We start from the raw sequence: 27,678 nt of genomic DNA, 5'->3' as shown, positions 1-27,678 counted from the left end.
AATAGAGAAGTAAGACCAAGCAAGCTTGTAGCTCATTGGTACTTTTTCCTGTAGGCAGAGTCAGTGAGGGCTTCAAGCAGGGGGCTGATATGATATCATGCCAATCTGAAGATGATTCTAGCAAGAATGTAGAGAATGGGGTGAGGTGCATAGCACCAAATGCTGGGAGAATAGGTCAGGATAAAGTGACAAAGGTGATACAGTGATAAAGTGTCAGTTGCACTGAGGATTGTGAGCTGGGATGGAAGAGCGCTAGATGAAAGAGAGAAACTATCAGAATTGTGGACCACCTCCATGTGAGGGTTATGAAAAGGGCCTGTTCCAGGATGAAACCCATGTTTCTGGGTTGGTACCATTAACCCACACAGGGCAAACAGGTTTCTAGAGAAAGGAACAGAAGAGAAATCTCAGTTTGGGGCATGTGAGTGTGAGCTGTCTGTGGAATATGCAGGTAGATCACGCCATTAGCTGTGGCACACACCTGTCTGCATCTCAGGAGGGGGCTGCCTAAGAAATTTGAGATTCCAGCGTCAGTATCATAAGGTAGCAACTGACTATTCTGTAGAAAACGGACCAATAGTAAAAAGTCACTTCCCTTTCTGAAGGTGTCCCTGCAATTCAAATCACTGTGAAGAAGGATTGTATATATCTTCCTAAGCAAGGCCCACATGTGTCTAAGCCCCAAAACAGGATTCTTTTATCATGTGAGTGCAATGAGAATTTGGTCAGGCAATTCACAATGACTTCAAAGTCCATATGGATTTGGGTCTCCACGCCATTCTCAAATCTGGACCAACTAGGCGTCAGAAGTAGGACATTTCAGATTTGGACCTGTTTCTGAAGCCATAAAAGGGCCTCTTGCCGCCACTCTATTGCTGTACACATAATATTTCTAATTCCCAGAACAACCCCACAGAGAGGTACTCTTACCTCATTTCCAAATGAGGAAGTAGAGGCTCATGGCGTTAGGCAAGGTCTCACAGCTCCTAAGTGGCTGACCCTTCATTTGAAACCAGCTTGGATTCCAGACCTCCACACTGCACCTTGTCACGATCAGTGAGTCACAGTGGGTTAATGTATTTCAGATGGGACAGGGTTAACGTGAGGCAAAAGAGCCACACTGAATTGTTTTTACCGTGGAACTGAGATATTAACAGGTGAAATGATACAGTTGCTGGAATTAGCTTCAAAATAATTGACGAGTGGGTAAGGGTTTCCATGAATCCAGATTGGTGTTGAGTTGATACCTGTTGAAGCTGGGTGAGGGGTACATGGGAGTTCATTATATTGCTCTCTCTTTGTGATTTTTTTTTATATATTGCAAAATAAAAAGGGTTTGGAAGCATTTGGATAAAAGAGTTGCAGAATGGCATTTTTTCTAAAGTCAGTTATTTATGTTGGAGACCTTTTTGGTGTTTTGGATTACCCATCTCAGAGTTTATGCATGTTAATTTGCATATTAATTGCAAATAAATTGCATGTTAGTTAATATGCATATTAATAAGTAACACTTATTGTTGAGGTGATGTGCTCCGACTTTGGGCTCTGGCATTGACTGATCACCTTCTTACACAGGAAGGAAATGGCATATTGTCCCGTGTCCCCTCATAATCGTGTTCTCCTAACAGATGGAGACACGTTATGTACTGAACGTGAGTGCCTGGAGGCACTCCCTCCGCAGCTGGGATGATGGCGGGAAAAGACAACAGTTGTTTTTGAAGAACGCTCCCATTTTGGACGTGAACGCTGCCCTTCACCATTCTTATTCTATCATCCCTGATGATAACTAAACATGGGAAGTAGTTGGCTACAGGACAGCTGTTTCTTCCATTTGTGGATGCAGCATTTCTCACCCATCAGGATGTGAAGGGATCCCCGTATCCTAAGACTGACCCTACTACATACACACCCAGTGGGGAAACTGGATGACATTTGTAAAGCAATAAGTATTTGAGGAGGTAGCTAGAGAAATTTAGAAAAAAGTAAATGCATAGAAATATACTCACATAACATATAAATAAAAGGGCTTGTTTCTTTTCATTTGGAATGTGTCATTCAAGGGCTAGACTTAAATTGCCGTAGACCATTGCAAATTTAGCTTGAAGAAAACTCGATAGGAGTTTGGTGTTTTCTGTTTATAGGTCAAGCAAAACCATTTGCAAATAGTAAGAACCATGACTTTTCCTTATTGCGTAATTGTTTATAAACCATGGGAAAGAGTGAAGTCACTGACCAAGTGAGACAAGGCAGCAGTCTCTGCGGATGGTCAAGGGACTAGCAATTTCCACTTATGCGTATATTTTAGGCCTGGCCTCCAAAAGAAATACGCCCAGAGAAATGGTTTGGTTTTATCCAGGGCTACTGAGCCTAATATTTGGCTGCCTCTGTGTTATTCTGAGCTGTAATTTTCCATGTCATCTAAGTTCGTAATAATTCTTTACTATGATGGAGTTTCAGCGAGCAAACATTCTGCTTGGTGCATTTCTTCTGAGTGAGTAATCCCCTGACACAACCACCAGGTGTTGGCAGAAGCAAACCTGGTCATAAGTCATGCTCCCCTTCCGGCGTGGTGAAACCTAGGACGCGTAACCCAGTGTCTTTGAGAGCAGTTGCTGATTTTTCCTAAAGGAAATTTGGGAGAAAAGAAGAAAAGGAAACGAATACCCCAATTTAGGAGTAGAACTAATAATGTATGATTATAAGACTTAAAAAGTACATAAACACTAGCAATGAAGTCACTTCTTCCAAGTGCAAGACCATATACCATTTTCCCCTTGTTCTCTGTGTGGCTGGATTGTGGCATCAGTGGCTCGGTGAGTTTCTGTGATGGAAGGGGTTAAAGTCTGTGGGATAGAAGTGTGAGGCAATTTGCCATTAACAGCTGACCTAATCTAACAGAAAGAATTGAGAGGTTTGTCTTTTTTGGAAAACACTAAGGCTCTTCCAAGTAACCAGCAGTGTGACTTGACCACACTGCTCACTAGCTGGGGTTTGGACGGCCACCATGTCTGTCTGCTGGCTGCGTCCACAACTGTGGGATCTCTCTCCAGGCAGCTCACCATGGCTTATGTCATCTTCGCTCAGCCGGCCCAACGCTTTTTCCATCTGCTAAAATATGGAGCACGGGTGCTGCTTTTACCCTTTCTCCAAAGAGAGAGGGAAGGCAGATGAGTTTGTTGCTTTTCGTTTAAAAATCATACGTTAATTGGCATTTTTTAAAAACTTTTCAGCTAAGTGTGTTTAGTGTAATCAGTCAGCACTGAATTTCTTAAAAGGCAAAAATGGGTACAGAGCAGAGATTTTACACCGGTTTGTTAGAAGCTTGCTAGATGTTTCCATAATGAAATGGTGCTCCGACCAGGACCTCTTTTCATCAGGGGTGACCTAAAAAGTATTGTTTGCAATGTTACGTCATGTACTAATGAGGATAATTAATTTAGTAACACGGTAATTCCTCCCGCATATAGGAAGGACTGATGTGTATGCATAATTATTAAACCTAAACTTCCTCTTCTCTTTCTAAATTTTTACTAAGATATTTTCTAATGAGGTTGGGAGTTTAGACAATGATCAGATCATTGCCTTGTGTTTTGCACATCTGGGGGGATAGTAGCGGCTGATGTATTCCTAAATTAAAGGTATTCCTGCTAAAACCATTTCTCGGTTGCCTTTAGAGCATGCTAAAAAAAAATCCAGGAGCATCTCCCTTAAAGGTATACTGTTTTTTATGTGTTTTTCCTTTTGCCATTCATGAGATTTTTAAAAAATAAAATGACTTCCTTTATTACTGTTTTAAAGGTCTCTGGGGAACAAGGCTCATGGAGGAAAGCAGCGCTGACCGAGAGAAACACCTGAAAAGTGTTTTACGGGAACTGGCCACGTATCTCCTTTTTCTCATAGTCTTGTGCATCCGTAAGTAGAACATTTTCTTCCACTAGAGGAAAAGTTTTGGAAATATTTGACCTGTCAAACTCATGATTAAGAGGAACTGTAGATGCACCAGTGACGGTTAATTCAGAAGTTCTCTCCTCTGTTATCAATTCCAATTTACAGTTTGGTAAAGCTCTCCTCTCTCCTCTGGTAAACACCGATCAAAATTCGGCATTATTTGATTGGCCGGTTTGTTGTCAGTTGTGACCATTTTCACTATGAGAGGCATAGGGCGACCTGCCAGACACCAAGTAACCAAGTAAAAGGATTTTTGTATTCGATTCTTAACAATAATTACAGCATTACTGTTATTACATCAAGTAATGTAAAGTGTACACAGGAATTATTTTCCAAGTTTAACTTTCAGAAAATACAAATAATGTCACCTAATATTGCTTTTATGTCTATTTGTATTTAAAAGTCCCCTTTTTTTGGATTCGGATGTGTTGTGTGGATGCCTTCACTCTAACTAATCATTTCTTCCAAATCTTCAATAATTGTAGATTTTTACTCCGTAGGAAACTTACTGCAGACTCATCTCTTTCTGTTTTCTTTCTCCTTTCTTCTTTCAATACATTCCTGCATTGTCTGGGAGGGGAGGGATGCCTTAGCCAGAAACAACTCTTAGAAACCGTTTGCCTCCAAGTCCAGAAGGTCACGGGCAAAGGACTTATCTTCTGAATCAAAGGATATTGGTTGATGGAGTTCTGTCATGTCCTCTCTAAAGCCCTTTATGAGAACAGACAGGAAGCAGATTTATGACCACCAGGACCTCTTAGCATATTCCTCAGGGAAAGGAGTTTGTTCTTACAGTGTACACTTAGAAATGCTTAAAAACCAACATCAACCGTGGAAAGAGTTCCCTTCTTTGTAAATGGAGAGAGTCCTGATTTAATCAATACTTTAATAATGCCATTCTTATTACATTAAAATTTACCACCTTGAATTCAATTGACTAAGCGCTCAAAATTTCCTTTAAAAATGTTTTTTGTTTACTAGATTTATAAGAAGATGTGTAAGTTGAACATAAAAGATTAAGGAAACATTTAAGCTTTTGATATTTGTAATTTTAAGAAATTGAATATTGATTTATGTAATATCCCCACACTGGTTTTTACTAATACTAGTAAGCTCTTAATGAGACTCAAACAGGGCATGACTTCTCACATTTTCTGAGAATTTGACTATCCAAGTGGGAACTTAAGAAAAAGAGAAAAAAAGATGTTATTTAAGCTAAAAAGTATATATGTATGAACAACATTCGTTTTCTTGCTTTTTTCTTCCTAATTTTCTGAACTTTTCTGTTGTTTGTTTAGGAAGGAATCTCTCTCATTACCTTTAAAAGCATGTTATCTAAGAAATGCTGAAAACCTAGAAATGATCTATTCAGTACATTAAAAGTTATTAAGCAAGAGATGTGATATTTTTAACTTTTATGTTCTGAGCTGTTAGAACTTAGAGTAAATGGTTGGGAGTCCACCTGCTGATGCAGGGGACGCAGGTTCGTGCCCCAGTCCGGGAGGATCCCATGTGCCGCGGAGCGGCTGGGCCCGTGAGCCATGGCCGCTGGGCCTGCGCGTCCGGAGCCCGTGCTCCGCAACGGGAGGGGCCACAGCGGTGAGAGGCCCGCGTACCTCAAAAAAAAAAAAAAAACACTACAATAACAAGAAATGTATATTCATATATAAATATTACTTTAAACATGGCCTTTACTCCACGTGCATAGCTTTCTCTTTATTTCTTCGTGGTAACTTCTATGTAAATATTACATGCTTTTCTCTCTTGTTTTAAAAAAAAAATTACACTACTTAATACAGGCAGGCATTCACAAAAGCACTTGTGTTGACAACCTCGATCCCTCAAAGATTTCCATCACAACTTGTCACTTACCTTTGAATTTTAACCGAAACTGCATTAAAATATTTGGGCGTGTTAATAATTTTAATGCACCTCTCTGGTTTATTCTGCAGCCTCACTCTGCCTCCTGAAAGGCCCTCACCCAGGTCACCAGGGACGTCTTAATTGCCAAAGTTTATGGGCTCCTTTTAGCCTTTCTCTCTCATTTGGTCCCAGATGAGACATTTGGCATTCCACAAACTTCCCTCTTTGGCTTCTGTGACTCCCTCTCTTCCTGTATCCCTCCTTACTCTATTCACTTTCTTCATTTTTTTCTTTCTGAGATGTGTTTAGACAGACGATTTTCTGTGACTGGGTCTTTGCCTTTCTCTTCAAGGGATCTTCCCTGCAGCTTCAGCTGGTCCTGTACGCTGGCGCTCCCAAGTTCCTCTCGACCTCTCATGGACCACGAATCTTGTGCCAGCTTTTACTGGACCTCTCCACCGGTGCATCTCAGGGGCATCCTTAACATTTCTCAACCTGGACTCACCCTGTCCATCCAAACATGCTTTGCTCACGTTCTCTATCTGGTTTACTATTAACATCACCCCCATGAATGCCTCTCCCCAAACCTTGAAAAAGAATGTGAGTGATCCCTTCTGATACAGTATAAAGTTTGATATCTATGTAATACATTAAGTCGTATGTTCTATTATAAAACCCCTAATGTCCCGAGATCATTTTTATCTTCTTTCTCTGTCAAAGATTGAGAGATGTAAATTTGTTTCTAAGTGTTATTGTGGTTTTGGTAATTCTCCTTCTATTACTAGAAGACGTTGCTTTATATATCTTGATATTGTTATTCAATACATAAAAGTTCATTCTAGTTATATCATTGTGTAAAGTATCATTTATCAATAAAAGATCATCTTTTTCTTTAACTCAGTACTCACCTTATAATCTCCTTTGTCAGATGATTGCAATACCACTTAACACCTTTTGTATATCTAATATATATCTTCTCATTCCTTTATTTTTAACTTCATTTTGAATGGGTCTCATAAAAATTCTAAAGATACATTTTTAAATTTTTTAACCAATATTTAAGACTATGATCTAGTAAGTTTAAGCTCTTTACATTTCATGCTTTTGTCAGATTTCTGCCATCTTATTTTTTCCTCTCTTTTACACTTTCTTGGTATTTTTCATTTCTCTTCTTCTTTTTGTTACGTTGGAAATTTTTTCTTTGCTTTTTATTCCACTGATCTGGAGTTTATACAGCGCAGTCCCCTTTATATAGTTTTTAGTATTTAAGCCTATATTTTTTCAGCCATATTAAGAAGAAAATGGTGTCTGTAGCCTATTTTTAAATGAGACCATGTTTTTTGGTTTGTTTTTGTTTTTTTTTGTGGTACGTGGGCCTCTCACTGTTGTGGCCTCTCCCGTTGCAGAGCACAGGCTCCGGACGCGCAGGCTCAGCGGCCATGGCTCACGGGCCCAGCCGCTCCGCGGCATGTGGGATCTTCCCGGACCGGGGCACGAACCCGTGTCCCCTGCATCGGCAGGCAGACTCTTAACCACTGCGCCACCAGGGAAGTCCGAGACCATGTTTTAAGACAGCTTTAGTTAGTTTACATGCTGATTAGTTGGTGATGCTGTGATAATGTTTTCTTTTCTGGCTTATTTCATAGAAAATCGAATCTGAGAGTTAAGACGAGGACTAAATAGCAGAAAAAAAATATATGCACATAGGATATACGTGTCCTTTACCTTATATTTTTAAAATATTTTCCTCTCCTTTCTGATACTCGTTTATGGTTATTTCATGATGTAACTTTCTTCTTTACAATTCAGTTCATTTAAAGAGTGTATGTTACCTTCCAAGTGGGCTTTGCCCATCAGGGACTGAAAGGAGAAACGATGTAATAGTCTTACATTTCTATTGCATTTAACAGTATGCAAAATCTGTGTTCACATAACATTTCTCCCAGTGAACTACACAAAAGCCTTAGATGTTATTATTCCCATTTTCTAGATAGTGAAACTCAGGCTCAGAAAAATTAAATACTTGTCCAAGATCCCAAGATACCGAGACCCACAATTATGAACACGGAGGCTGACTTAAGGGTGAAGGAAATCTTAAAACTCAAACCCAAATCGTTCTGATTTCAAATCCCGGGGGGTCCTTTAGCTCCAGCCTAGCTGGACTCATGATGCAGCTGACCCCTGGAGTGTATGGAGCTGTCACTTGAAGATATCCCTTGGACCAGCCCACTGCCTGGCACAAGGGAGGGACGGAGTTAACGTTAGCTGACTGAAGGTGTTAGAATCGTCATCCCCTTCAACCACTAGGTGGCATTATTTCTCTGGATGTCCAGCAGGTGGCACTGCATAGCCAAGAGGATGTACCCCTTCCCTTTCAGTGAAGTTCTCAAATTCCATACAGGTCCTAAGAATTTCAAAAGCAATCAGTATTAAAAGTACAGGACAATAAAGGAGATGCATTTTAAAATCAGTGGCTAAAATACATACATATTGCATATTTATAAATCAAAAAATTTAAATAATTTGTCATCATTCTTTTTCAACAACCAAAAAAACCCCACAGGTAAAAAAATTTAAGAGTGATCTACATTAACCAGCCAATCCAAAGAAAATTCTAATTTCAAATTAATTCCAAAATTCAATGTAATAATCATTTAGTCGGCTTTGGGGAGCCTTCACGACCCCTCTTTAGCATGATATCAGCTTTGGATCTGAAGAAGGCCTTTGCAGAACACATCGTACCTTGTCCACCCCTCTGTGGGAGCTGGTAGGCAGTGCTCCCCCTGGGGACACCGTGAGCACCTCTTCTTGAGGACAGAGATCACATCTTTTTTTTTTTTTTTTTTTTTTTTTTTTTTTGGGGGCCACGGGCCTCTCACTGTTGCGGCCTCTCCCGCTGCGGAGCACAGGCTCCGGACACGCAGGCTCAGCGGCCATGGCTCACGGGCCCAGCTGCTCCGCGGCATGTGGGATCTTCCCAGACCGGGGCACGAACCCGCGTCCCCTGCATCGGCAGGCGGACTCTCAACCACTGCGCCACCAGGGAAGCCCCAGAGATCACATCTTGCGCATCTTCATGTGTAACACCTTGTCCCATCAATGGATTAAAAGTCCAAACCCTGAACTCCAGTCCGATGCAGTCTTAAGAGGTGACAGGTTATGTAACACTGGAAGAGGAGTGTTGTCCTAATTAGTGGGTCATAGGATGACAGGTGATGGAACCTAACTGTGAGGACTGGAAGAGGTCCCTTCCCCTCCAGATGCGGCACACGAGCCACGTGGTCGTGTGTGTTTATTGCTTCACTGACTGACTGCTCGAGATGCCTCGCAGACACGCTTGTGTTTGGATCACTATTATCCACTCCTCTCTTTTAATCTTAATTCTCTGTGATGTTTGGGTAGGGAAGGGGACTAGGTGAAGGAAAGATGTAATCCCCAAATCACTTATTATGAGGTTTTAAAATGCATTGTATGCTACCTGAAGATTATTACAGAATCAGCTAAGTAGTCATTGCTTGCTGGGTGTTGAGAACTGTGGTCGAAAGACCTATAAAACCTCTGTGGTCAAAAGAAGCATAAAAGGAAGTATTTCCTTCCTCTTGAAGTGTTTTGTCATCTAATTGTAGGTATCAAAGCGTATGATACCTGCAATCATTAGAGTTCGGCATAAGACAGCACTCGTTAAAGTGCTGAAATTTTTAATAGATAACGTTGTAGCGATCTGGTTAAGGAGGAAGAACCACCATTATTGGACATTTAAGTGTCAGCCACTGTATTGGATAATTTTTAGTTTTGTTTTTTTTTTAAGAAATGCTGTTCTGCCTCTTCTTTCCCTTTATTTATTTTTAATTTTGGCTGTGCTGGGTCTTTGTTGCGGTGTGTGGGCTCTGCTTTGTGGCACACGGGCTCTCTAGTTGTGGCACACAGGTTCCGGAGCACGCGGGCTCAGTAGTTGCAGCGTGCGGGTTTCGTTGCCCCGCGGCATGTGGGATCTTAGTTCCTCGACCAGGGTTCGAACCTGCCTCCCCTGCGTTGGAAGGTGGATTCTTAACCACTGAACCACCAGGGAAGTCCCATTTAGTTATATATTTTTTTAAACACCAAAAACTCCCATGAGATAGCTAATTACTCCTTACAGAAGAGGCAACTAAAGCTTAGAGAGTCTGAGCAACTTGTACAGCTCATACAGCAAGTAAGAGGCATGACCCAGACTCAAAGCCTGATCTCCTGTGACCTGCTGAGCCTGTACGCGATCGCCCCACCTTTCTCCGGGACCATTCAGAATGGGCTGGTAAGATCGGCAGGTCTTCACGTCAGGGGTGTGGCTTGAGTTTAGAGTGTGCCACGCAACAGCTGGTAGGTGGCTGGGAGGCAGATGGGTCTGTTAGTCAGCATCCCAGAAGGAAAGAGATGGGAGACTCACAGCGGCAATTGTGGGAGTTCAGCGAAAGGACCGTTTACAGAGGTGTGGTGGCAGGGTTATAGGAGCCAACGAGGGGACACGAGGCTCTTGGGCAAGGTTCCCACCTCCGGGCCTGGAGGGACAAGGGCAGGGAATGGCGTGGTGTGAACCTGGTGTGGCTGGGGGAGAAGAGATGCCCCCAGCAGCGGTGGCCACCGTTAGAGGGTCCCCAGCAAACTGCACCCAGGCAGTGAGGGCGTGGGAGCAGGGAGAACAAACCCAGCTCTCTCTCTCCTCGGGCCGTCAGGTCTCCTGTGTGGCCTCCTGTGGGCTGAATGCACCGGAAACCAGAAGACAGGGGAGTCCAGTCGGTCTGCAGCGGTCAGCCTCAGGGTGCAGAGCAGGGCACACGAGAATGGGGAGTTGATGTGGGAACAAGACGAGAGTGGGCTGCCCACGCCGTCGTAGGCAGAGGGGGCGGCAGGCGCACAGCTGGAGAACGTGGGGCTCGGCGTGGCGTCTGCTGGGGCGTAGGGCTCTCGGGCAGGGAGGGTGCTCCGGGAGGTGGTGGGAGGCGAAGTCGAAGGGCGTCTTGGAGGTCCCAAGTGTCAAGGAGGGGGCACCTGATCTTAATCCGGTGCTCAGTGGTAAGCCAGTTTTGTTTCATGGAAGCCAGTGTTAATTCATTTCTTGTATAAGCCAGAGAGCTGGGGAGGGATCCTGGAACAACGATGCAGGGAAGGGAGGCGGGATGGCTGTCTGCCCGTCCGCCGGGATCGTGTGAGTGCGTGTGCAGGATCCCTGGCAGAGTTCATTTGGCCCTTTCTGTCTTCCAGTGACCTATGGGATGATGAGCTCCAGTGTGTACTACTATACCCGGATCATGTCCCAGCTCTTCCTGGACACCCCGGTGTCCAAAACGGAGAAAACTAACTTTAAAACTCTTTCTTCAGTGGAAGACTTCTGGAAGGTATTTGCAGATGACCTCTTGCTCTTGAAAATTGTCCATTTAGCTTCGTAAATTCAGTTCAGGCCCACGGGGGCGGAATTTCATTGTGTTGTCTTGCTTCGTTTTTTGTTTTCGTCTCTTTGCTGGTGTTGGAATGTACCCCAGAACCGAGCCTGATACAAGGCAGGCACATTCTTTCAAAGATCTCTAATGTAAAATTCAACCCAGCCCTCCCCAACTTGTCACAAATTCCAACATTAGTGTTAGAGGATAAGCAATGAGGGATACCACAGGAAAAATACGAAACTGATCTGGGAGATGTGTTCAGAATCTAAGAGAATGGGGAGGGAAATTGGAAAGGAAATGATTACTTCCTTCTGGGGAAATACTGGCTAAAATTCTTAGTAAACCCTGGGGTCAGAGCTGTTGATTTTAAAGATAGAGGAACTGGGTCACAAGAACCTAAATATACTAAATAATGCCTAAAAATACTTGACATCCAAAACCACACTTGTATAATATGAATCTTTTCCACCTCAAGGGGGCAAATCACTCCATCTCTGTTGATTGTCTGATAAGGATAACACTGAGAAATGGCTGGGTCTGTCTTTCCTACAGGCAAACTAATGAGAAACTTCTCACATGTATACAGTTCTGTGATAATGAATGCCACACTCTAAAAATGGAGGGAAGGAGGGGGGGGATGAGAAGTGAGAGAGTTCATTCACCCTATGACAAAATAATCCAGACAATTAAAAGGTCCATCAGATAGCAGACTGGTTTTCAAAACTATCATCTTTTCCTCTCCAGTGATGGTGAACCATGATTATGTGGGATGCTGTTGTAATAAGGGAAAGTGGAATTGATCATGGTTACGGATGCGTTGCAAACTGCACCCTCTCCCCAGCCTTTAGTCCTGGAGTAGAAGTCAAGAGTCGCCACCTGCCCATTCTGTGCCAGGTGTAGCCACCATACAAAAGATAGGCATTACAGACGCTCGAGGCCTCACAGCCAGCAAGGAGATGACGGAGCAGGACTGGAGCAGGGTCCAGCCTCTCTGACAACAAAACCCACCCTTGTCACTCTACCCTGTTCACAGAGTTGCCAAACTGTTGGTCACACAAACATCCCAGGAAGGAGTAAGGCAGCCTCTGAGCTGAGAGTTTTTCAAAAATGGTGCCTTTGCTCTCAGTTTGCAGAAGGCGCTTTGTTGGACGGGCTCTACTGGAAGATGCAACCCAGCAACAGAACTGAAGGCGACGACCGAAGCTTCATCTACTACGAGAACCTACTCTTAGGGGTACCACGTATACGGCAACTCAGAGTCAGAAACGGATCCTGTTCCATCCCCCTGGACTTGAGAGATGAGATTAAAGAGTGCTATGATGTCTACTCTGTCAGCAGTGAAGACAGGGCTCCATTCGGTCCGAGAAATGGAACCGCGTAAGTGTCTGTGGCTCGGGGCCCTGGGCTGTCACGGACATTCATTCATTCGTTCTTTAACCCCTTCACCAAGGAGAAGATGCCTTCAATGCCTGTATTTAAGGCCGTGGCCAAACTTTGGCTTCTCAAGTTTTCTGTACTTTTTACCCCCTTTCAGCTTCTGCATACTTATTTTTCAGAAGGCTAAATGGCTGAGCATATCCCCACAGGAAAGAAGCTACCTTCACCTTCAGGGGTTTCTTTTAAGGTGCCTGGATCCTATTTTTATAAATCCAGTAACATGGTTCACCAGGTTGTTACTAGGAAGGTTTCTGGTACAGAAATTCTTTTGTATTAGCTCTTAGAAATAAATTTGTGTTCACACTACAATTACTTAAAGTGTATCATAAGCTCATGAGGCAGTTCTTCTGTCTGGTTTAAAGGCTGTCCTTCTCAAATGTGTGTTTTTGATTTTGAGTACGTGTCTGCATTGTGTGTATTTGCAGGGATTTTGGGTGCTCTTTGTCAACATACTTAAAACATCCTGTGTATTAAGGGAGGACAGTCCTTATTTCTAGAATTATTACAAAAAGTGAGAAGAGTTCTCAGGTTGTCCCAAGGTGGACATCTTGGGGCACGGGTCCTGGGTGAGTCACTGTGGATAGAATTGTCTTCTAAGTTTCACTAAACTAATTCTTTCAGTTCATCTAGATCCCTTTCTTGAGAACTGAGACACCAGAATCCAGATTAGTTAATACGCAATGAGGACGAACACCTTTTCCATAACCAGATTCTTCGTCTGTCGTCCAGTACACACCCTCTTTAGTACCTGGACCCATAAGGAACAAACTTACTAAACATCCGAAGATTTAGAGTAAAAAGACTGAATCTCAAAAGACATGTTTTCCAGGTTGTGATAGGGATTTTGCTCACTAATGCTCCTTTTTCCAGTTCCTGCAAAGCATAAGTTTGCACTTGAACTTATGGTACCTTGTCTAATATTTTATCTCATCTCATGCCATTGGTAAGAGAGATTCATGCAGCCTCTGTTCCATGCTAGACGCTGTCTAAGAAGTGAATTCATGCATTATCTCATCTACTTTTCACAGAACAACTCTGAAATAGGTATCAGCTCCATTTTATAGATGAAAACACATCACCGCTAGTAAATGGGACCAGCTTGACTCCAAAACCCATGTTTCTTTTATGACGCCACGTTGCTGCTTCCATATTAATTACGTTGCTAGAGTGGCTGCCTGCTGCCCTCAGTTCCCCGTCAGAATTCAAGCTTCTTGAGGGCAGGGACTCTGTTTTGTTCACTGCTGTATTTCCAGAGCTTTGAACAGTGCCTAGAACATCCAAGACGCTTATAAGTGATTTTCACTACAGGGTAGGCTACTGAAGGGATCCTTCTTGTGTGTATTTAAACCACCCCAGGTCCTGCCAGAGTCTGATAGAAGATGAGTGTGTATGCTACCTGTATGTCCCACCAGCTCCGATAATTCAGTATGCCCCAAACTGAGCTCGTCACTTTTTATCATTCATTATTTATTTATTTGTTTGTTTGTTTAGTTTTGGCCATGCCGTGCGGCATGCGGGATCTTAGTTTCCCCAACCAGGGATCGAACCCGTGCCCCCTGCATTGGGAGCGCGGAGTCTTTTTTTTTTTTTTTTTGCTGCGACAGGTCTTAGTTGCAGCACTCGGGATCTTTGTTGCCACGTGCAGGATCATTAGTTGCGGCATGCGAACTCTTAGTTGAGGCATGTGGGATCTAGTTCCCTGACCAGGGATCGAACCCGGGCCCCCTGCATTGGGAGCGCGGAGTCTTAGCCACGGGACCCCCAGGGAAGTCCCGGAACTCATCACTTTCTTGTCGAATGTGTCCTTCCTCCTGTTCACGGCACCACCATCTTCGCATTACCCAAAAAGAGACTGGAGTCTTTCTTCAGAAGCCCCCTCTCCCTTGCCCCAGCTTCCAGATCAGTGCCAGGCTCTGTTGACAGTCACCTCCGTGGCCCTGTCTCGGCCCTCCCTTGTCCTTCCCAGCTCACTGCTCTAGTTCAGGCCTCATCGGTTCTTGCAAGGACAGCTGACTCAGCTGTGTCGGGGTCCCTGGGACCAGCCTCACGGAGTTCAGCGATTCTGTGGAAGGGCTCCCCGGATTCAGCATATATTCATGGCCGAGCTTTACTACAGTGAAAGGAAATACGCAGAAGCAGCGGAAGGGACAGGCTCGTGGGGCAAAGTCTGGAGGGAACCAGGTGCCGGGTTGTAAAGGTCCTCTCCCAGTGGAGCCACACAAGACACGCGTCTTCCTCCAGTGACGAGTTGTGACAACATGTAGGAAGCATTGTCCGAGAAGCTCAGCAGAGACTTGGCGCCTCCCATGTGTTTCTGGGTGCTGGTTACATAGGCAGGCTCTGGCCAGCACATCCCCAAATCTCAGACTCCCAGAAGGGAGGCAGGCGTGGGCATGAGCCACCTTGTTTGTACAGAAGCCTAGGCACTGTGAGCCTCTCCTTCTGGTCAGAGGAAGTTTCATATCAGTGTAGGGAGCCGTTTATCACTGAAATTCCAAATGCCAGCCGAGTCCAACCTGGATGCTTTAAGGAGAGGCGGTCTCGGACCCGCTGTGTTAACTCTCTTCCACACATGCGTCCTCTCTCTTTCCTCACCACTCCAGGTAACCCCGTTCTGTGCCTCCCAGAGACCTTCCCTTCGGTGACCCCTTCACGCCTGCCCCCGCACCATCTGACCAGAGTCCACCTTTCAGCCTTCTCTCCTTCATCATATGGGCGCCAAACCGAACTACTGGCGGATGCCTTGTACGTCTCCGGCCCCGCCTGGCTCAGGCTTAAAAACACCCTCCCCATCCACCTGCCTACGTCTGAATCCTGCTTACCTTTCACAGCCTAGGTTCAACGTGGCTTCTTCCAAAGCCTTCTCTGGTTCACCTTTCCCATCATCGCTGAACCTCCAAAGAAGCCTAGCTTCCCTCTGCTTGGCCCGAGCAATTTTTCTATGATTCTTTTTTGGTTCTTCTTATCACCTACCTTGTATTTTCGGTGTTTAATTACAACTTTCCTCTCCCCACTTATTATAAATTGGGGAGAGAAAGGATCTTAGTTCATCTTTCCATCCTCATTAATACCAGAGACGCATCTGGTTTCTGAGAGCCTGTAAACGTTTGTGGGTTAAGCTCCCAAATGCCGTGTGGAGTCTTATTTAGTTGAGCTGCTGACCGTGGCACTTGATGAACTCGTACCTCTTTTGGCTGCAATTTTTGGGGGGCCTAGGGTCAGCTAGTCCCTAAGTAAGTCACCCTGAAAGGCTACCATATAAACTGAGGGCTAACAGCACAGGCCTCTGAAGGCAGACTGTCCTGGGGTGGGTTCCTGACTCTACCTTCAAAAGATCTGAGGCTGACTTGGCCTCACTAAGCCTCAGGGCCCTTATTCCTAAAATGGGCATAATAGCTATATGAGGATGATGTCAGAAAACACAAAGCACCGTGGTAAGCACATGCCCCAGCTCGATGGGACTCACCGTTATTTGTTACGTACGCTGTCTTCGTAGTTGCCCCGGGTGTTCCACTGATTTTCACCTGCTCGTTTTGTCTTTGAATTAGTTGGATCTACACAAGTGAAAAAGACTTGAATGGGAGCAGCCACTGGGGAATGATCGCAACTTACAGCGGAGCTGGTTATTACCTGGATCTGTCAAGAACAAGAGAGGAGACAGCCGCTCAGATTGCTAACCTCAAGAAAAACGGCTGGCTGGACCGGGGAACCCGGGCAACTTTTATTGACTTTTCAGTGTACAATGCCAACATCAATCTGTTCTGTGTGATCAGGTGTGTATAAAGGGCACCCACGCCTCCCACTTCCGTGTGTTTGTATATACGTCCTAGTCTGGAGTTAGACCAGAAAATCATTGCCTGCAGTTGGCTAAATGAGAGTTTCAAGGATCAGAGCTGACAGCAAGGAGGGGTGAAAACCAAAAAGCTTACTGGGATAGGGGTTTCTGGAGGAAGGGAGTTAGGATCCGGGGATGTTATGAGTTAGGAAGAAGCTTAAGTCTGGTCCAAGTTCATCCCAAGGCTGGAACCGTCCCAGACAAAGCACCGTGTTTTGCTGACATCAAGCCTTTCCCATCACGAGGGTGATCATTGCTCCATGCTCTGCTACCAAGGCCCCCAGGCATCGTATCTTGACTCATTTCCCTGAGTTTCCCATTCTCCGATGATGCGCACGCGATTAGAACATGAGCACAGTAGTCAGGGGCTACGCCTGTGCTCAGTAGGGTGCCCCGGTACCTGCTTACACTCAAGAATTACCAAAGGCACGTAAAGTTCCTTCTGCAGATTCTGTGATGTTTGTCATCATGACCATTCTGGTGACAGTGAGGAAACTGACAGAGATCCCACCGGCTTGTCTGGGACCTCTTGTTCATTCATTCATTCAGCAAACATTTATTGGGCACTTAATATGTGCCAGGCACTGTTCAAGGCTCTTGGGATGCATCAGAAAGATCTCTGCCCTTGTAGAGCTCACATTCAACCAGGAGGAGATGTTAGATGATAAACAATAAGCAAAGGAAACAAATTAATTAGATAGCATGTTAGAAGGTAATAGGTGCTATAAAACACGGAGAACAAGGCAAGGGGGGTCCAGGCTTCACCCGCTTTAATCCTCCTGGTGAATGTGGCAGCAACCTGCAGACGTTGCTGACATGAATCACTTGCACATATATCTACCCACCAAATAAGAAGTCTGCATTCTCATAATAGCCTTACTCTGTGATTACTTTTGAGGCTAAACTCAGCTGTGCTTTACATAGCCAGTTGGATTTTCCCAGTCTTTGTATCTAATAACTTTTGCAGAAAACAGTATCACATTAAATCAAGTAACAGTTATGACTAGAAATGAATGAAAATCTATTGCAATTATTGTTGAACTTCTGCTAATGATTCCAGTGAGCACAGAAAGAGGATACACGCAGGCAGGCAACTCTGACTGACGTTTAAGGAAATATCTATTTATAGAAGGTACAAATGAGTATGTCTCCCACTTCCCCCCCATACTTTAAGAGTGAATATTGTTAAGGCGGTTGCTTCATTTCTCTACATTGTTGTCTCAGTTTCTGGAGGGGTTGACGATGCAGGACCAGAACAGGCAGAGAGAGATGACTCAGCACACAGAGGCCACTTCCTGCCCTTGTGAGTTCACACTGAGGCTGCCACAAGGCTCTTTGTCTCAGTATTGCCCTCCTGAGTTTCTGGTTCTCACCCCTACACTCCAGCGTATTGAATAGGAAGAAAACAGGAGGTTGACAGTGCCAGGGAAGGAAGATGTTTCACACAGCTTTGACCAATTCTAATTTGCTATAGTCCTTGCCTATTATTGCTCATGCTTGAGCCCTAGATACTTAGGTTCTAGGAGTGGCCACCTGTCCTGTCCATCCTGTAACGGGAGAGATGGTTACACCTGATCGCTGACTGAAGATGTTTTAAAAGCTTTCAAGTTAAGGATCTAGAGAGTCTGTTTCTAGTGTGAAGGGAAATTGTACCATTAAGTGAATCGTTTAACCTTCTCAGTGTGACAACTACAAAGGGGAATTTGGCAAGAAGCATCTTCACTTCAGTTATTAGAAAGCACTAAAGATCAGTGCCATCGCTGTGAACGTAAGAGCGTATGTCAGTGTTGCAGACGGTCAGGCATTTACTGGGCACCAATCCACTATAAGGCTCTGAGCAGTTCCGATAGCAAAATGGTCCCCGTAGGCAAATTATTTGATTCTGGTTAGGTGTCACCAAATGCATGAATGAGAAACTCATTCCCTGTCCTTATATGTATATGAAAGAGACATCCTGCTTCTCAACCAGGCCATACGTGTCTTGATTGATGACATATATTTCTTACGTTCTTGATTACCCAGTTGAAGGACTTGCATTTAATCAAAGTCCTATAAAGTCTTGTTTGTTGATTAACTTCTACATTTAAAAATAAGCGTATAGCATTTTGAGTGGTCTCAATACCAGAAGCGTAAATGGGAGACTGAGGACGAATAACCTCTTTGGTCTGGGAGGCCTTGGGAAGGCTTGTTCTTTTTGTAACACAAAATTCTACAAGGATGGAGTTCCCGGCCGTGATAAAAAACATTTTGCCACTGGTTTGGAGTGACGTGTGGTCTCAGTTTTATTCAGAGCAGGGACAGAATGGACGATGTTTTTTCCCGGCTGCATCCCTGTGTTGTTGTTACTGTTGACGTTGTTCGTCGTGTTAACTGCTCTTATTGCAACGCAGGTTACTGGTCGAATTCCCGGCAACAGGCGGTGTGATTCCGTCTTGGCGGTTTCAGCCTGTGAAGCTGATCCGATACGTCACGACGTTCGATTTCTTCCTGGCAGCCTGTGAGATTATCTTTTGTTTCTTTATCCTTTACTACGTGGTGGAAGAGATACTGGAAATTCGCATTCACAAGCTGCACTATTTCCGGAGTTTCTGGAATTGTCTGGATGTTGTGATCATTGTGGTAGGTTTGAGAACAACACCAAATCCCCTACCCTGTTATAAAAATGCGTTAGAGTCTTCGCTCCCCTCAGTGCTGTGCGTCTTGACCTTCCCGAAGGAGAATCTAAAGGTTCTCCTCTGTAATATCAGCGTCACTGTTACTAACCTTCTCACGTCGCATGAGTGACCCTTCTGCGTATGGAAGTGGAGAGGCACTTACAGTAAGCTCTCACTTGGCCACACTAATAACAAGAATGGGTTAGTAGTTCGTGTTTGGCTTTGGCACGCCACACGAGATGTGGGGAGAAAGCAATCTTGTTTATTCTGCTTTGGCTAATATTTTTCTTCAGCTACAGCAAAAATCAGTTTATATGTTTCTGCACATGTGTAAAGTTACGGCATAAAGAAACATCCAGGAAGCTTTGGAGGTGGCAGAGAAAACCTCCCTGCAGGTTCAAATGTCCTGCAGATAGTCCACAGTGTACAAAATGTAAATGATGGCCATCAGCGTTTTCTGTAGGAGGTGCAGGAAACCGTAAGGCAGAGTTATGGTTGAGTTAAGACTGGGACCCCTTGTGGAGCCCTTGCCTGCCCGTGACTCTGTTACAAATTCCAACACTTGTTCAAGACGGTTTCTCTTCAGCATCATCTTAATCACTTCCTTCCAGAGGCCTTAGTGTAAGATGTATTTTTGCAAGCTTTTCTCCCTTCAGCAATAACACGTAATCTTCTGCTAGTCTGTTACACATTAGAGCATATAACAACATGCTTAATGGTTACGTGCTTAAAAGTCCATCCTTTCCACTGTGCAGCGACAGAGCTGCGCCTCTGAAATCTTAGTCAGTGATGCGTTATCCTGTTAGCATTCTCCCTTCTGTTATCCTGCTTCTTAACCAGTGTTGTTCCTCCCCAACCAAAAGTTCATTTGGCTTTGGGAAGCATTTACATCAAGTCATTATCAAATCATCACTAGAGTTAGTTGGGAATATATAGAAAGTATGTCACTTAATGTATTTTAATATGCTATTAAATATAGAAAAAATGTTATTCATATGTAAGTAAAAGGAGACTTAAGACATAAACAAGCTATATGTGTGCATTGCGTGGCAATAATGGTATTAATAGGAGCAATAATAACAGTAATTGCTAACACTTAGAAGCTGTCTGTGCTAGGCACAGTTCCTCGTGCTCTTCCTCTACGGCACGTTCATTTAGTCCTCACGATAACCCTCTTAGCCACTCTGCCACCGCCCTCGCGCCACACACATGTGTACTTCAGAAATCACTTTTACATAAAATACACGTTCCTGTAGGATACAGCATGGAACCCATCTGATCCTGATGCAGTTAGAAGTGCACCCCTTCTTTCACGATGGCTGTGTAACATCACAATTCCTGCAGCTAAACTCTTGATTCCCAAATTCTCAACATACTAATAATGAACAGAATTACAAAAGAATTTCCGTACTTAAGGAGGCAGGAAAGGCGATGATACGGGAAATAATTTTTCAAAATATTTCTGTACTGCACGATGGCAGAGTGCCGTTCATATACACTGAAAATCGTTCTGGAAAACTATTATTATTTGGAGCCCTAAGGATGCAAACTTTGCTCTTTTAGTTTACATGGATACGTTTATGTTTCTGTCATTGAGAATAATGGTAAAAAAGTGGGTGTGATATTATGCTAATTAATGTTTTCTTTTTTTTTTTACCCAAATACCTTCAGTGTGAGCAAAGGACTAGTCCGCGGCATTCAGCTTTTTGATTATGTAACATATCAGTGAAGTGCCACACCCTAGTGTATTTTTATTTATAAAGTGTGTGTGTGTGTGTGTGTGTGTGTGTGTGTGTGTAGTGGTGTAATTACATTTGTAAAAACATACACAGCATAGAATTTGAAATATTTGGATAAAAATAAATACAAGTAGAATTCTAACACTTTCTTATCACCTGCCTATACGTTTTAATGTTTTCATCTCACACCCCAGTGAATTGCCTCGTACCCACCTTGGAGACCGCTGGAAAAATAGCTGATGACATCATGGAAAGTGAGGCTAGTTTCTTGGCTAAGCAGCTGCAGAATTTTGCAAATGTTTCTTTGAAAACTTGCTTCCCTGTGCTCTTATTTTTTTTAACTCTCAATGCTGACAAGACAACAGTTCAGGCAGTGTGCTTTTATGAGAACAAGGAACGGCTACTGGAATCCTACTTCTCCTCTGAAACCTTCTCTGACCCTTTAGAAATAGGGCACGCTTTCCGTGAAGCTTATGCCAAAGGAAGAAAGTTCTTTTGTAGATAAGAGATGAAAATCTCCAAGAAAACTCAGAGCCACGTAACGACCCGAATGCCCACCGAACCTCTTTCCTCTCTGCTTCTCTCTCATTCTCTATTTTGAAGGAAGAGGCTCAGGAAATTTAGTGTATTTCTATGGCATTGTATAGATGACCCCATATTCCATATTTTTATAAACACTTTCCCTGGGCAGAGCAAAAACAAAGGGTACCTAGTGAGAGTTGGTAAAGGGTTATTTTGAGATTCAGTCAGTCAGCCCTTTTTTCTCAGTGAAGTCCATGCAGAAAAACACTTACCAGGGTATTCCAGAGAGCTCAAGGGAAGTATTCCTACCACCAGTGCAAAAAATACTAGACTAAGTGTGGGAACCCTTCACAGGGAAGACAAGGACGGTGGTGAGGCTGGCTTTTGCAGCCGAGGCTGGCAGACAGGCAGGCCCTGACTCTGATAATCACCAGACAGGCATCTCAAGAAGGGCTGATGCAGTGGTCCTCGGCCATCATCCGTGAGAAGAGAGAGATGGGCCGCGGAGGTCACGGCACCTGCCGTAGCCCGCACGCCGTGGACTCGGGGTCCATGTGGGGGCCCGGTGGTTATGGCTGACCCCTAGCTCTTTACACACATACACGTTAATCCAGTGGTGATGGGTGCGAGGCGGGCCCAGCGTTCCCCTCGGATTTTTATAGGCCAGGACCAAAGCAGATGTGAAGAGTTGTATGGTCATGAGTTAAAGGACAGAAGCAAGCAAGTGGGGGACCCTTGGCTCACATGTACCCACTGCGAGCCTTGTCGAGCCCTCTGTGCCCTTCGTTCCCGCCATCTAAGACCAAGCTCATTCTTCCCTGTCACAGGCGCTCCTTTGAACATGTCTTGTTTCACCCTTCCCCTGTGCGGTGTGATGCCAGCTTCTTAGGTTTTTGTACTCTTTGTCTCTGGGTGTTTATCTGCTCTTGAACCAGAGTATAAGCTTCTCGAGGACGAGGTTTGTACTTTTCACTTGTATTTGTTCCTCTTGAGCCTTCGCACGGTGCTGTGTACACAGATATCCACCGTGTGTTTGTTGAATAAAGGAAAGAGTAGATGGCTGGAAGATGGAAAAAAAGAAGCCCCGCAAATAAAAACAGAGCGAGACGAGGCCTGGGAAAGCACAAGGCTGGAAAGTGATTTATGTGAAGGTGGCAGAACAAAACAGAAGGCGTTCCTGTTTGAGTTTCCTTTTGTAATGAAGTGACATCTCTCGGGTGTGTGCATGCGCGTGTGCGGGCACCTGCGTGCACACGTGCGCTCACTGGGTTTCTATTCCTAACCAAGGAAGTGCGAGCAATACATTCTTTTACTTTTTCACGGCAGTGCTCAACTCTTTCCCTCCGTGTGAGTGACTTAGTTTATGCATGCCGTTGGGTGAGTAGAATGGTGAGCCCTAGAATTAATACGTTTGTGAAGGAAGATAAACTAGTCATTTTAAGGTGAGTTACATATTTCTAGAACACTGCACTAATATCTAAATCTTTTGTCTTCCAGCTGTCAGTGGTAGCTGCAGGAATCAACATACACAGAACATCGAATGTGGAGGTGCTCCTCCAGTTTCTAGAAGATCAAAGTGCTTTCCCCAACTTTGAGAATCTGGCATACTGGCAAATACAGTTCAACAACATAGCTGCTGTCATAGTATTTTTTGTCTGGATTAAGGTAATTTATAAATTTCAGGTTCAGATCTTTAATATCGTTTTCATCTTTTTATTAACGTGAGTCACACAAAATGCTGAAGGACTTGAATTGGTTTCTGTGGCTAAGTTTAGGCAGCCAGCCCCGTGTTTACAAGTAAAGTCAGCTCGCAGGACTCACGTGACCGTTCATCTCACTGTCTGCCTGCTACCTGCACTCTTGGAAGACCTGGCTTTGGAGGTTTCATTTAACAAATGCATTAGGAGACCTTTGAGTGTCACCTGGGCCTGGGGGCCCCTGGCTGTGCTAACCCAGAGACAGGTTCAAGTTTCACCGTAAGTGGGGTGAACCAGGTGAAGGAAAAGGAACTAAGAGAAAGGAGGGGAAGGGGTGGGGAAAGGAAAGGGAGAGATCCTGCCCTGGAAATGTTCTCCGGAAGGATTGCCTCCTTTCCAGGTGGAGGCCAGAGAAGCTTTACCTAGAACTGAGATTGGGACAGACAGGTCCTCCGAGTAGTACCTTCACGACTCATTTCCTTCTTCTCCCAAGGCATCACGTGCCTTTCCTCGTGCGTGAAAGCTCAGGTCACTTCATACACGATGAGCCTCGATTCTGCAGGTTGAGGAAATGTCATTGTTTTGAGGCCAGCTGCCAGCTTGTCACCACTTAAGTTCTACGATTGCGCCATCCAGATAGGAGCTGTCAGCCACAAGTAACTGTTTAGATTTTAATTTAAATTAATTAAAATGATGTGCAATTAAACATTCAGTTCCTCAGTCACTCTGGCCGCATTTTCAGTGTTCGGTGTCTATATGTGGCTAGTGGCTACTGTCTTAGATAGCGGAAATACAGAGCATTTCCCTCATCAGAGAAAATTCTGTTGAAGAGCATCGTTCTAGAAGGTACTTTCCAAACAGTTACTTGTTTTCCCGAATTGTTATTCACACCTGGAAGGCCTGAGATTTATCAGAGGGCTTAGACCTCGTCCTGTATCTCTCGTGCTATTTATTCAGTTACATGTTCGTTCAAGAGAAACCATCACTAACGTGCCGTACCTTTATCACAAAACAGAACAATAATCAAGATCTCATAGAAATACTACGAGGAATCGTGTCAAGTAATGTGATTATAACAACCGTCAGAAACATTTCGTTGTGCCAGATGCGCTTTATAAGAGGTCTTTAAGTACAATTCTAGAGGTTTCCTTTCAGCGTGTGCCTCAGGGTGTTCGTCTCATTTAGTGCTTCGCCTGTAAATATCTTGCCCCCGAGACCTTGTGAACCATTAGGTTCTTTAAGGCAGAGATTGGAGCTCAGCTTCTAACGGATCTGCCCACTTCCTTCCGCCGAGACTCCTAGCTAGAGCCGTGCGGTGTGTCCTGCCCTCTGGGCTCGAGCTGCCGAACCTGGGCAGTACCCTCTGCGCCTGTCTACAGAAATGCGCCGTGTGGCTGTGCAGTCAGATAGAGCCCGGTTCAGATCCTCGCTCCAAGCCCTGGCCAATGCCTGACACAAAGCTGATGCACAATAAGTGACTGTTAATATACAATAAGTATTTTCTGGAGGTTTTTTTAACTAGTGTCTTCTTTTTAAAGATTTTTTTTTTTTTTGACGTGGACCAATTTTAAAGTCTTTGTTGAATTTGTTACAATATTGCTTCTGTTTTATGTTTTGGTTTTTTTTGGCTGCCAGGCATGTGGGATCTTAGCTCCCCGACCAGGGATCGAACCCACACCCCCTCTATTGGAAGGTGAAGTCTTAACCCCTGGACCGCCAGGGAAGTCCCTTAACTAGTGTTTTTTTATGTTAACTCTTCTTGTTTTTATTGAAGTACAGTTAATTTGCAACGTTGTGTTAGTTTCAGGTGTACAGCAAAGTGATTCAGTTACATACCTATGTACGTACATATATTCTTTTTCAGATTCTTTTCCATTATAGGTTATTACAAGATGTTGAGTATAGTTCCCTGTGCTACACAGTAGGTCCTTGTCATTTATCTAGCTAGTTTTCATTTGTGGGGTTTTTCCTCCTTTGTTTTAATCTTTCTAGGAGAAAAATATCAATGGTCATTTTAATTATAATTAAACTTGTTTTCACTATAAATGAGAAAATATAAGTGGCTGGATTTGAAAAAAAGCAAGTCATCTTTGTCCTCTCTTTCTTTCTGTTGTAAAATATACATAACAAAATTTTCCATTTTAACTACTTTTAAGTGTACAACTCAATGGCATTAAGGACCTTCACCGCGTTGTGCAACCATCACCACTGTGCGTGTCCAGGACTTTTTCATCATCCCAGCTGCAACTTTTTTATCCATTCAACACTAACTCTCCATTTCCCCCTCCCCGCAGCTCCTGGTAACTTCTACTCTCCTTCTGTCTCTGTGAATTTCCCTACTCTAGGTACCTCACGTAAGTGGAGTCATGCAATATTTGTCTTTTCGTGTCTGGCTTATTTCACTTAGCACAGCGCTTTCAAGTTTCATTCGTGTTGTAGCATGAATCAAAATTTCCTTCCTTCCTAGGGCTGAATAATGACCCATCACATGTATATACCGCAGTTTGTTTACTCATTCATCCTCGTATCTCATCTCCCCTCTCTTTTACAGCTCTTCAAATTCATCAACTTTAACAGGACCATGAGTCAGCTCTCCACAACCATGTCTCGGTGTGCCAAAGACCTCTTTGGCTTTGCAATTATGTTCTTCATTATTTTCTTAGCATACGCTCAGTTGGCATACCTTGTCTTTGGCACTCAGGTTGATGACTTCAGTACTTTCCAAGAGTGTATGTAAGTATGTATGAAATTAAGAAGAAAAATTTAATCATAGACAGTGCTGCCTTCTCAAGGTTAAAGAAATCTTCACAGTGGCTATTTAACTACCAAGTACTTAAAAGCAGTTGTTTAAAATGAGAATTAGGGCTTCCCTGGTGGCGCAGTGGTTGAGAGTCCGCCTGCCGATGCAGGGGACACGGGTTTGTGCCCCAGTCCGGGAAGATCCCACATGCCGCGGAGTGGCTGGACCCGTGCGCCATGGCCGCTGAGCCTGCGTGTCCGGAGCCTGTGCTCCGCAACGGGAGAGGCCACAACAGTGAGAGGCCCGTGTACTGCAAAAAAACAAAACAAAATAAAAAAACAAAAAAAAAAGAATTGATTCTCTTTCCCAGAAACATTGACCCATCAATGCAAAGATGACAATACCTTCTGAAACATTAATGTTTAAGACAGAGCCCTAAAGTAGTAAGATATAGAAGAACAGCTATAGTAAGCCAACTCTGTTCCAAAGACTGAGGTCTTCTTAGCACCAAATGCAGATGGTAGCATTTAAGAGACCTTTGCCTATACTTTTATTCCTATTAAATAATGTTGCCATAAACTTCAAACTTCAGCCTATTTTCTAAGAAGAAAAGGGTATTTCTAATATTCTAGGAGAAGCTCAAACCAATACAGGAATTTTCAGTCTTTTTCCAAAGTTCTCAAATAGGCTATGAAAAACCATTTCAGACCTCCATGTCACCTAGAAAGGAGTTAGTTAGGAAATAAGATGATCGTGATAATAGGAGTTAATGGGGCTTTGTGCACGAGGACCCCTAATTCATGTTGCTGTCTGATGAAAGTCAGGAATGGAAACAACTGTACTGATAAAGACCCAGCATCTGGCAACGTGCAGCAATTCTCAACCCCACTCGAAGTGCATTGAAATAGTGCATCTTCATACATGTACAATTTTGACTATCCTTCAAAAATCTTTCTTTCTTACGAGATTTTAAACTTAGACTCAGGGTGACCATTGTGAAGGTTTAGGGTTATTATATTTTACCCAGATTACGTTTTACTTTCTTCGAGCCTATTGCTTTATAAGCCATCTAATAATATATTTTCTTTTTACCAAACGGAAATAACACAGTTAGCACGAAAGCATATTCTTTTGATTCTAGAAGGCTCTAGCTGCTCATATGAGTAACAAGAGTTTTCCAAAGGGGTTGACACGTTTCTGTTATTTGGTAGCTTTCCACGCTGATTAAAAAACAAAAGGTCCAAAAGTATGAAATCATCTCTTAAGAAATGTTACGTCAGAAGAATGCTGGACATGCTTTGTTTTCGTACTGTGGTGTTGTGCTTTGTTTTATTTTTGTAGCTTCACTCAATTCCGTATCATTTTGGGTGACGTCAACTTCGCAGAGATGGAGGAAGCTAATCGAGTTTTGGGACCAATCTATTTCACTACGTTTGTGTTCTTTATGTTCTTCATCCTGTTGGTATGTACACTGTTGTTTATACCGAGGTGCTTTAGACTTCATGAATCACCATCATAAATCATCAGCTCTTCTTTTCTCTTGCACTTTATTCCCTATCAATTTTTTAAAGACTCAGGAATAGTAAAAAACGTAGATATTAGGAAACATATTTTACTTTACTTCTCATTCATTCACAGTTTTAAGTCTTCACCAAGTATTTTTTCCATGATCTTTCATTTATATATGTACTCAGTGCAAAAAAAAGAAGTAGATCAAGTGCAAATGTATAGTTTCCTAAAATAGTGCTTTGCCCTTTAAGAAGTAGAATACACTTACATGCTTTTTTTTAACACGAGTGTCAGCACTTTCGTGGTCACTTGCTTGA

General features: G+C 43.6%; 1 protein-coding gene across 3 annotated transcripts in view; it reads left to right on the top strand.

Moving 5' to 3' along the window:
* Positions 1 to 27,678, top strand: part of PKD2 (polycystin 2, transient receptor potential cation channel) — a 47,221-nt gene that overhangs the window by 4,400 nt on the left and 15,143 nt on the right. For 2 of the 3 annotated variants that reach the window (XM_073805597.1, XM_019926392.3), the window contains exons 2-10: positions 3,675 to 3,713; positions 3,799 to 3,912; positions 11,050 to 11,183; positions 12,355 to 12,605; positions 16,214 to 16,438; positions 18,891 to 19,119; positions 22,913 to 23,080; positions 25,664 to 25,845; positions 27,194 to 27,314. In XM_073805597.1, coding sequence (XP_073661698.1) covers positions 3,675 to 3,713; positions 3,799 to 3,912; positions 11,050 to 11,183; positions 12,355 to 12,605; positions 16,214 to 16,438; positions 18,891 to 19,119; positions 22,913 to 23,080; positions 25,664 to 25,845; positions 27,194 to 27,314 — 1,463 coding nt within the window. The remainder of the gene's footprint in view (positions 1 to 3,674; positions 3,714 to 3,798; positions 3,913 to 11,049; positions 11,184 to 12,354; positions 12,606 to 16,213; positions 16,439 to 18,890; positions 19,120 to 22,912; positions 23,081 to 25,663; positions 25,846 to 27,193; positions 27,315 to 27,678) is intronic. The other variant, XM_019926393.3, reaches the window with a different exon arrangement.

The sequence above is a fragment of the Tursiops truncatus genome, chromosome 5 (genome assembly GCF_011762595.2).
Source record: "Tursiops truncatus isolate mTurTru1 chromosome 5, mTurTru1.mat.Y, whole genome shotgun sequence".
NCBI classification, from domain to species: domain Eukaryota; kingdom Metazoa; phylum Chordata; class Mammalia; order Artiodactyla; family Delphinidae; genus Tursiops; species Tursiops truncatus.
Note: the sequence above shows the minus strand (reverse complement) of the source record. Positions and strands in the feature narration are given on the sequence as shown.